Below are 12,327 nucleotides of genomic sequence, written 5' to 3'. Positions count from 1 at the left end.
AGAGCTCTAACAACTATCTTCACTATTATTACAATAAAAAAACAATTTAAAATTAATTAAATATACAGTTAAATAATACCAACATAAATGTATTTAAATTTAATTTTATATATTATTAAAATAGGTAAATGTACATATAATATATTTAAATTTTATATTTATATTTCTTGAACTATATAACTATAATTTTTGATTCAAATTTGATTATTATAATTAGTTTAATAAAAAATACATTTATTATATATTACTTATTTAATTATTTTCTTGAAAAAAATTAAAAATACACAGCAATATTACATTTAATTATAATACTCAAAATACAAGATGAAAAATAATAAAATAATAATAATAATAATAATAAAAGAAACATACATTTTAACTTTTTTATAAAAGTATTAAAACATCGACAGTAAAAAAAATGTATTTATAATGTATCTTCAAAAATTGTATATTCTTCAACACTAGAATCACTATTATAAGAATCACTGTCATAATCTACCACATTACACAGCTTAGCATGAGATTTCATTTTAAATTTATTTAATACTCTTATCCATAAATTCCTGCTTTTATGATCAACTATATATTCCGGGTCATAAATAATGTATTTATGTCTATTTGAACATTTTACAAGCCTAGGCCATCGATATTTAACTTCAATGAGTTTTTTTGCTTTTATGTAAATTCCATCAAAATTTACATGACAAGTAAATAATTCCTCTACTATAAATGCAAACAACAAAATTTTAAAGAAATAAGAAATAGTATTGGTTTCAATATTAACTGTTATTGTATCTGTTGTATGTGAAATATCATAATTATTTACAGAAATTACATCTAATTTAATGTATAACCACTTGTCATCCTGGTGCCAAAAACATTGGGGCATCAATGAAGATGTATTGCAATCTAAACAATATTTTTTCACGGTTTTAACATACTTTTGCAGTTTATTATTTTCCTGTGTAACATGATTGAAATTTAGCGAATCAGGTAATGTTTTTTTTTCATTTGATTCAACATTTTTACTTTCAATTTTATCTTGAATTAAATCATTTGAATTTAATTCAATATTTTTTTGATCCATTTTAGTAGAACTATTCAATAGAACTTCTAATAATTCCAACTGACTATGAAATTCTTCTTCATCTAACTTATCATCCTCAATTTCATCATATTTAAAATTCAAGGTTGAAATATTTTGTATTTGCATATTATCAACATACATATTAAAGTCATCAGCCATTGTAGTGTTTATGTTCATAACATTGTTAAACAAAACAATTTCATAATAGTTACCCCCAGTTAATTTTGCATTTGTTGATGAAGAAAGAACGTATAAACATAAATTAGTATTCGTTAGATGGAAAAAACGATCAACAAACTGATCAATAATATCAGTTTGTGAAATATCTTTAAACCCACTCAAATTGCACTCAATTACTTGAAATGGTAACTTTGTTATTAAATTTGATGGTATAGTCAAAAGATTTTTAATTTTAACTTGGCAAAATTCACCATAATCTACATATAAAATATTAACAATTTGATCTTTAACTTGTTTGACAAGGGCACGATTGTACTTATTTTCTTCAGGTGATAGAGCAAGGCACACTGTCCCTACATTAGCACAAGTTAATTGATAAACTGTATTACTATTAATAGCTTCATCAATATCCTTTTGAAGAGCATAAATGCTTTTACCAAACTGCAAATTACGCACCAAAAAACATTTTGGATGTTCAATATAATCAACAGATACATTATATATCATATTCTCGGATAAATGAGCCCATTGTACTTGAATAGGGTTATCGTTTTTAATTTTTTTCTCTTCACATGAAAATAATGATAAACCAGATTTTTGAATATTCAAAAATGTATTTATTGGCTTATCTTTATTTAGATGTACTTTCCAAACATGTGCATTTTTATTTAAGTCTTCTAGTCTATCAATAAGTCGAGAAGTTGTTTTTGCAAGCTTACGGTCAATTAATTCCCTGGGCAATTTTAAAGAGTTTTGGTAAAGTTTACATGCCAAGTGGGAACAATTCATACATTTTTTAGCTAAAATCCAATCAATCCATATAGTTGTTCCTAATGTTAGTTCAACTTTACAAATAAATTCTATATTTGTTAAAATAAGAGGTTCAAATAAACTTTGTACAAGTTTTGTTGTAGTATTTGGCCAACTTAAAACTGATTCTTCTTCTCCAAATGGTTCCATAGATAAGATAATTTCAATTGCTACAGGACGAAATTCTTTTAAATGATTTGGTAATGAAAATACTTTATTAGAAGGAATTTCTTCTTTACGTCCCAAGTCAATTAATTTTACTTTTATATTAACCATGAACCATCCATGTATTACATCCAAAATAACTGCTCTAAAATATTCTTTTTCAATTTCTACCATAACCATTTCTCCAATAACAGGGGTTTCATGTAAAATTTTAGTGTCTAAATATGATCCAATTAATTTTAACTCAGATTTTATTACTTCAAACAAATCATCAACATTTATCCAATCTTCATCTTTTCTTGGATCCTTTACAGTAGAATATTTAAGAATCCTTCCATAAAAATGTGAAGCACTAAGGATTCTTGTCAATTGAATACCAACTAAACATTTAAATGGAATATTGAGACAATTCTTGTCAAGTTGTTTACATAACTCATGACGCTCTAAACAGGGTCCTTTACAAAAACCAAACTGTTTTACTTGATCACAAAGAGATTGGAGTACAATTTGTTCTTTACTTTTCTTGAATGGTATTTTTATAAAGTCAAACATATTTGATGTATAAGATTTGACTATAGTTTTACCTAGTAAAAAAATTTAACTATAATTACTTTTATAATTTATAAAAATCTTAAAAGCTAACATCGTATAAATTATATATATACATATACATATTTAATATAATCTATACACAATATCAGTGTTAATTAGTCTCAGATAAAGAAATAATAAATTATACTAAATTGTTATATTTTTAATGTATTTATCTTATTTTTTATAAGTTGATTATATGACTAATAACATTACTGTAACTAAGGTAGTGGCAATCCCGTTGTTTTGTTTATTTAATTTACCATAAAAAAAAAATACAAATGGATGCTTTTAGAAGATTGAGACACAATAGGTTTCTGTTCAAACATATTTTTATAAGCATATGGAACTGTAATGATTCTTTTACTATATAAATAATATATATGTATGTAGGGTATATTATAATAATGATACAATTTACATAATAAGTACATATGTAGTATAGAATAGATATGCTAAGGTTCACATATCAAGATCTGTAATTGTAGTGATTTAATTCAGTATAAACATTGGTTCAATAACTCAAATGAAATAGATGATTAAGGTAAATATAACATTATACTATTAGTTATGTTTATAGAAACCTCGAATTATAATAAAAAAAATTATATAAAAAATTATAGCAAATATATTGAGGCTAAAATAAATATAAATCAAATATCAGTGTACTTTCAACACTCAATAATACTATAAGATTTAAAATCCTACAATTATTATTATTTAGACTTAAAAAAAATTGAACCATTTAGTAGTAGAAAACATGAAATTAAAATTATTAAAATATGAATAAACAGGAGATAACTTTACTATTAAGTACATTTAATGAAAAAATCAAAAATGTATGTAAAAAAAAAATAGTATAGTGACTTAAGTGACAGTTTTATAATTCTATTAGAAAATGATTGTTTATATAATATACAAATAACATACATAATTTATAATATAAATTATATACTAATATATTTACAAGTCACAACGGAAATGTATGTCAGGATTATAAAAAAGTACTTTTCCCAATAATTAAAATCATAACTCGTTGTTAGTATTCAATTTAATAACATTTTGGCATAGTGAACGTTTTTAAAATTAATAATAATTGAATAATTATTACCTATTTAAGTAAATTTGTAGTATAATTGACTAATGCACTCGTAGAATAAGACCGATAAACTATCACCGGCTGTTATCAAAATCGTTAGTAACGTTGATATAAAATCTGAAGCCGACGTGTGCCATAGGTCAGAGGTTTTTATGGATGTCAGAAAAAACGATAAAAATTATTCATTTCGTTATCAATAACAATTACTAATGATTGATAAATCTTATCAGGTATTCTACGGAATAGATTAAAATTTAATACCACACATTGAACTATACGATAACTGGAATGCTTACTAGCCATATGAACAATGTAAATAAAACCGAGTGACCGTGATAAACAAAGATAACAAATATATTAGGTAATGTTTTCTCTCTCTTTGTATATTATTCTATTCAACAATTGAATGTAAATCAAAAATCTTATTAATTCAATCGGTTTTAATTTAATATTGTATTTTATAATTTGTTTAATACCTAATCAATTTATATTTACGTACCTTGGTTTCATATAATAAAATGGTTAACTATTGTAGTGCCTATAATTGCATAAATTCAAACGATATTAATAAAGGATTAATTTTCCATAAGTTTGTACTTAAATTATTTTAGAATATAATACCTATTTATTATTTGCTATTAAGTTTTTTCATTGATTTTACTTAAAACTTCAATTCTTAGTTTTTTTAATTAAAATACCTAATTATATATTAATACTAATACTAATACATTATTATATAATATCAATATATTATTATATATTATACAAAGTAAATTATTTTAAAATTATCATTTTGTATTAATTTAAATATTAAAATAAATGTATGTGTGCACCTATGCAGACTGCTTTTATATTGAATAATAATCTAATATCTACTAACAGCAAACATAATTTTATCCTGTTAAATCTAAAAACCTTTATAAAAAATATATATTTATAGTGATGTTTAATATATTTAATATGAGGGAAACATCTATTCTCTCTAGTATAAATGCCACTAACGAATGTCTGTAATCATTAATAATTTTTAGTTTTTTGGTTCAGAAAATTATTTCTATCACTGACACTACATACATTCATTAGTACTTAATACGTGGTAGTTTAAGCCTTCAAGCTTAAAAATAATTATTTGATAACCAGTTTTATTTTCAAACACATACCGTGACTGAGGGTTTCTTTGCACCAAATTTCTTGGTTTTTTAAACTAAGATATACACTGTTAAATTAATAATAATGATAACATTTTACAAGTTTCACAGTCTTTTAGGTATGAACATAAAGAATGATTTTGTGCAACAAAAATTTGACAAACTTAAAAATTGATTAAACAATTTTTTTTAAAAAAATTGGTGCACAGTTAACTATGCTATTGGGTAACATTGCACCAACATCCAAAATGCATTTAATTTTCATATTTATAAAACGTTAGTGCAAAGTATCCTTATACAATATGACTATAGGTATATACTTCAATATTTAAAAGCAAAATAATGAATAAGTTTAGGTTACTTTATGTAAAAGTTAGAATTTACTAATAAATTATTATATTTTTAAATAGTTTAATTAATTTTTGAGTAACTATTAAGTAATAATTGAGTCTTCTAACAACATTAGATAGGTATGTATCATGTAACAATATAAAATCAATACCTACAACCAGTGTTGAGTTGTATCTAGATACATTTATCTAGGTAATTTATCTAGATGAAAATTAAGTACCTTTATCTTATCTAGATAAATCTCATTTTATAATGCACGTTTTTCATTTAGTCATTTTCCATCAAATATTATAATAATATGATACTATGCAATTATGTTTAATCTTTAATGACGATTCATTATTATCAAATTAACAATAGAACCCGTACGCCGACTGCAGACGCTGTCGCGGTCGTATATCAATACAAGCTGTTATACACTTATACAGTTATACCCCACCACACGTCCCGTCGATCGGTAAATAATGTGGAAAATACTAAAAATAGTTCTCCACCGGCAAGAATACACACGCACATCTATTTTGTATTGACAATACCAATTCCCAATTGGATGTTATAAATAATAATATTTGTACAATAATTTAATTTCTTTACCAGATACTAGTCACTAGACTATACTTTGGTCTGTCGTGGTCACACTCATTGAATCAATTCGATAATAGCTTGTGGTTATACATTTATAATCCGTGGGACTGACTAGTGGCTACTACTATTGCGACTCCCTATAGAGCACAGATGAGTGTTGAGTAATTTCATTGTTATTTACAACTTCGTTTCGTAAACTTTATTGCTCTTTTCAAGTTTTTCTTGTTTACTGCCAATATGGATCGTTTTTTTAAGTATAACGTCTTCAACGCCCAATAAAAGAATTTGTCTAGAAAATGTCGATGACCCACCTCCGCCTGCTGTTGATGTTCCTGCACCATTGCCAGAACTTAAATTTCAGTATTTATTTGATACAGTATATAAACTGGTGTCGATAAATGGTGACAAAATCAAAGCTTCTTGTCAAAACTGTCACAAAATCATTACCATGATTTTGGTTATTTGATATTTTGTTATATGTTGAAATTGGTACCTACTGTATGCTAAATATAATATTATATAGGTATTTAAATATTTTATATGTATATTTATTCATTAGGTAATATATTTTTGACACGAAACGAGCCTTCCTGGTTTGCCTCCCTTAATCAATTACTCAACCAAGAATCCAATAACATGGCAAGCATTACAAATACAAATTAAAAATACAAGCATTACAAATACAAATTAACTATTGTAAGATATAAATCTAGATGAAAAAATTTTATCTACATATTTATCTAGATAAAAATTGAATATTCTATCTTCATATTAATCTAGATATTGATTTAGCTAGTAATCTAATATTTATCTAGATGTTATTTTTGCTATCTGAACTCAACACTGCCTACAACTTATTGATGTGTTTGGAAAAATTAAAACAAATTAACATTTATTGCACATTAATTGCAGACTTTTACAAAATTATGACAAATTATGAAATTAAAATAAAAAATTATTAACAATTAAAATATGTTAATTGCAGTCTTATGCAAAATTATAATATAAAAATAAAAACAAACTTTTTGTATTAAATGCAGTCTTTTTCAATATTATAACAAATTATAAAATATTAAATTGTAAACAAACTGAATGTAGGTATGAATTGCAGTCATTGTTAACAAAAAAGAACTTAACATCTGGTACTTGTAGGTAACTATTTTTTGCTTACCTATTGCTTATAACTTCTGAATATACATATCAATATAGTAATTTTATAAAAAAAAAACAATATTACCAATAAAAACTAAATTTACTTATACCTAACAGTCTTATGCCTCTTATTCTGTATAAATATCTATCTTATTTTTTATTTCACTTAGGCATTTTTCTAATGTTTCATCAGAATAATTTCTATAGTTTCGTGAACCTAATTGTTTTATGTATTTGTTTGGCACCCTCTAAAAATATTTAAATAACATTAGGTAATTTAAACATTATTTAACATAGGTATTGTAAAAAAAATTAAAATATTGCACTTAATATTGCACCAAATATTGGTTGGTGAAAAGTTGGCAAAAAAAAGTCAAATTTAAATATATTTCACTATTTAAATTTATTAACATAATAAAACAATATCAACTCGATTAAAATTATACATAATCTTAATCTGCACTACATATAAGATATAATTTTGAATGTCTTACCAGTATTAATAATTTATTTTTTGACGAAATCTGCCTATTTTGTTTGAAACGGTTTTTGTGTGTTTGATAACACGGCTTATCACTTAAACACAGTTTGGAGGGAAATCAATGATTTGAAGTTGTATACGAAACGACTGGCTGTAAATATTGTAAGGATTCATACAAAAAAAAATGAATCAAGTGATATCATTTTATAACTCGTAATAACAAATAAACACAAAAATATATTTTGGTGCAATGTTCACTGGCCTTGTGCAAAGAAACCCTCAGTTACGGTATTGCAACAGATTCACGGTTTTAAATACCTTAAAAATTTTGTTAAATCATTTTTAATTGAAAGCAAAACGATTTTTAAATATATTTTACTATATAGCAGTACATGTTAAACAAAGAAAGAAATACCTAATTGATATGCTATCTTTTTTTAATACGATCGCTCGGACAACACTGTTTAGTGAGCGTTCCAGTTATCATATAGTTCAATGATACCACATAGGTACATCGAGATGTAGGTATATACTATACTGGAACGCGTACTTCCTATGATATCTGTACAACGAAAAACGAGCCGTCGGCGTCGCCTGTTTCCCCACTATTGCAGGGCAAAGAATACTCACGTAGTATTCGTCCGATGCGTATGTACTCTGTAATCACAGGTTTTAATACGCGTTGCTCCCAATGTTTTTTTGTATTTTTTTTTTTTATAGTCACCCAAGTACGATTTTAAATTTTTTTGGCGAAAATTTTAAATCAAGAAATTTGTATATCTGCCAGTTAAAACAAAATATTATTTTTCGAATATTTATAATTGGTACAACATATACAATTACATGAGGCATTTAAATTAACGAATAGATAACACAAAAATAATAATAATATTTGTTTTAATACTTAAACCTTAAAGTAATAATATATTACACGAAAACATAACTTATAAAACCTTTCTTGAGAAATATGCTAGTCTTAAATTTTATATAATATTACCATAAAAATATTAAGTAACATACAAATTAATTTTTCACAAATTATTAAACAAAATTAATTTAGTGAATTTTTGCCTCAGTGAAGATTTATTTTTAAATACTTCCCTAGAATTAATTTCTTTTGCATAATGGCACATTCTTATATTGATATAACTATTACTTATAGCTGTAAAAAGACTATATTCATGACTTGGAGAACTTAAATCAACATTGATAGGGCGAGAATTGGAGAAAAAAAATAGTGAATTCTTATTAAATATATTTATTTTTTTGTTAACATAATGACACTTTGTTTCACATTTTTGTGTAATATTTTTTTTATTACAACTATGGTCTGAAAAGATTTTTCTAATTCCTTGATGATCAAAGATACTGCCGTCGATACAATTTTTAATTTTCCTCAACTAACAAAAGATGTAAATTGAATACCTGCTGTATATTTATGATCTTATTGAACACTCAATAAAATATCCACACAGAAAGGACAAACAACTTTTTTGCATATATTTCTTACAATATAACCTGCAATGTAATCAAGTATTTCACTTGTGTATTCTTCTAACTGTACACCATTAAAAATATATAAATAATTATTAAAATTAGATTCATTATTTTCACTGTCTTCAGTTATAAAACTTTTTTTTTCACAACGGATATCCAAAACATCCCCTCCAGGAATAACAAAATGTGAGCAATTTCCATTTTTCACCGTTATGTTTTTGGTGAATAGTAATTGTCTTAAAGTTAAATGATTAAAGAAATAACTGATAAATAAGAGTATTAAATTTAATAAAATTTACAACAGAGCAGGAACTATATAGTTTTACTTGTCGTTTACAATTTAATTGCGCCATGAATTGCATGAAATTATCGAAATTACATGTTGTGTAGTTGTACCTCTCAGTTCTTTTTCCCTGCAATGGTGGGGGAAGCGATTCAACGGCCGGCTCGTTTTTTGACGACGAGCGCGCGCTCCAGTATAGTATACACATCTCGATGACCACATACCACATTTAATGTAGTAAATTTTATGATATCCAGTCGTATCACTTGTAATTCGTAGTTTATAATTCCCGTATCATTAGTAAAAATAAAATCTATGAGAATGGGTCTTCGTATTAATACGTTAGGTTTAATTAATACGTTAAATTGGCTATGCAGTTTTCAAGTATGAAAGCATGATATTTAAACCAACTAATATTCATGTTCTTAATAAGGAGGATTACATTTCATCTATAGCTCTGAAAACATCCAAACTGTAATCAACATTTTTTTTTATCTATATTCTCATACATGGCTTTAAACAAATTGTTTACTTAATATAAGGGTAATGTTTAGGGAAATAGCAATTAATTATTGTGATCAGTGAGAGTCTCCTAAAAGTGCTCTTATCAACTTAGAACTACGAACACATACATCATGTTTATGAGTATTAATATTTGATTTCGGTGGTTTAATATTTATCCTGAGCAAATCTAAAAATCAAAATTAGAATTATTTCAAAATTATTTCGATTAATGAAAATCATGTTGAGAAATTCTGTATAGAAATTAAGATCTTTGTGTATACTACAAGTCACAATTAATGAAAATCAATATTTTTTTTACTTTTTTTTATTAATTTGAACAGCGAAATTTTGAAATTGTGCAATGACCATCAATATATGGTTGGGAATGAAACGGCGACCAATTCGATCGTTCGCTAAAGTTGCTACCTGTCGAGCAACAATACATAATACGAGTATAATGTGCAACTTAGATTTATAGATAATATTTGTAATAGTACCTAGTGGATATTTTATAATATACAGTTATGGTAAGCTAATATAAATTATTATTTAATTGTTACATGAAATCCATTATCGCAGGTGTCTTCGATTACACGTGTGTTAGAATTCCGTGTCAGTTTTCAGAATGAAAAGTATAGAGTAATATCGTGTATGTCATCATTATGGGTGGACATGCAATCATTATATAAAAGAGGCACGTGCGACGCAAAAATATGATACATTGTTTAGGTATATAGTTTCTGTACGAGGGATCAAAATGGTTTGACTATAGATTGTCTGGTCCAAGTTATTATACTTGCTACGGGATCATATGTACGTAACAAAAAACTAGGTTAAAAACAGTAGCGAATGCTGTCTACAAAATATATATGTTAATTTATCATAATATATAATAGTTCTATTTTATTTATAATAATTAATAATACACACATTTGTATTTATTTATAAATAAACCTACGGATGACCTACAACAAGACCATACAGACGAATTAATTTTTTTTTTTTTTTATTTATTAGTATAATTGTTTTAATACACCTAGTATTTTTACAATGTTACTATTTTACAGATTACAGATCATAATACTATATAATTTATAATGTATATAATGTATTATAGTTTTGGTTAGCTATGAGTCTGGATCAGTATCTGAGGTTGAGGTGTCTTTATTAGGATCTAGTAGCCGAGGTTTGATCTCAGATTTGTGGATCTCTTGCCGATGTTGTAGTGACGAGCTCCATCTACTTTGTGGAGTTTTTCATGGAAACTTTTAAATTGTTGTGTTGTCCAGGTAGATAGGTGTGGTAGGCCTGTATCGTTGTGTAGTTGTTTGTTTCTCATAAACCAAGGGGCCTTTAGGGCTATTTTTAAGAATTTATTTTGAAGTTTGTAATTTTTAATTTTTAATTTTGAGGCAGCTGCCCATACTGGGCATGCATAGGTTACTAGTGGTCTTATTATTGCTGTATTAAGGAGTAGATAGCATTTCATTTGTATGGTAGAGCTATGATTTAATAGAGGGTACAGTATTCGTAGCCTTGTGTATCCTTGGTTTAATTTTTGTTAAGGTGTATTTTCCAGCTTAGTTTTTCATCAAGGTGTAGGCCCCGATATTTTATTGATTCATCTTTGTTGTTCCAGTTGATTTCTTTATTGTTTATTTGAAGTAGAGTCGGGTTTATATATTTTCTAAGTGTAAATATTTTTGCTTCGCTTTTGGTTGGGTTTAATGTTAGTTTCCATTTTGAGAACCAGAGGGATAGTTCATCGAGGGAGATTTGTGGTCTCTTATTGAAGATTCAAGAGTTTGATTTTGCGTTATTATTGCTGTGTCATCTGCGAACATAGCTAGCTGGCAGTGTTGTGGTGTTGGTATATCGTAACAGTATATATTAAATAGAGATGGTCCTAGCACAGATCCTTGTGGAACTCCAGCCTTTACTTTATATATTTATGATGTATCTGTTCCTATTCTGACATGAAAGTTGCGATTTGCTATAAATGACAAGAGTGTATTGTTAAGGTATATAGGTAGTTTTAGGGTTTTTATTTTTGAGATAAGTCCATGGTGCCAAATCTTGTCAAATGCCTGTGATATGTCTAAGAAGGCTGTTGTGGTAAATTTTTTATTTTCGTAACCGTTTACTATTATTTCAGTTTCCGTTATTACTGATGGGTTGTCGAATGGAATGGTTTGAAGTCAAATTGATGTAGTGGTATAATTTTTAGGAACGGTTTAATTCTGTGCAGCAAGATTCTTTCGAGGAGTTTTGAGAAGGTTGGGAGTAGACTTATGGGTTTGTAACTTTTGGGTGAACTTTTTTGTTTTCCTGGTTTATGTATGGGAATAATAATTGCGATTTTCCATGTGTCGGGAAAATAACCTAGTCTCATGG

At 26.4% G+C, this 12,327-nt stretch overlaps 1 protein-coding gene across 4 annotated transcripts in view; it reads right to left on the bottom strand.

The window, feature by feature from the left end:
- Window positions 1-407: 407 nt before the first annotated feature.
- LOC112688028 (putative ATP-dependent RNA helicase TDRD12) overlaps window positions 408-12,327 on the bottom strand; it is a 47,420-nt gene continuing 35,500 nt past the window's right edge. For 2 of the 4 annotated variants that reach the window (XM_025561050.1, XM_025561043.1), the window contains one exon: window positions 408-2,826. In XM_025561050.1, the coding sequence (XP_025416835.1) occupies window positions 425-2,794 (2,370 nt within the window). In that variant the 5' untranslated portion in view covers window positions 2,795-2,826 and the 3' untranslated portion in view covers window positions 408-424. Of the gene's footprint in view, window positions 2,827-3,944; window positions 4,232-7,662; window positions 7,789-12,327 lie in introns of those variants that run through there. The other 2 variants (XM_025561065.1, XM_025561058.1) reach the window with 2 other exon arrangements.

The sequence above is a fragment of the Sipha flava genome, unplaced genomic scaffold (genome assembly GCF_003268045.1).
Source record: "Sipha flava isolate LNK unplaced genomic scaffold, YSA_version1 109_pilon_pilon, whole genome shotgun sequence".
Classification (NCBI taxonomy): Eukaryota; Metazoa; Arthropoda; class Insecta; order Hemiptera; family Aphididae; genus Sipha; species Sipha flava.
The sequence above is the reverse complement of the archived record's forward strand: the minus strand, read 5'-3'. Positions and strand labels throughout refer to the sequence as shown.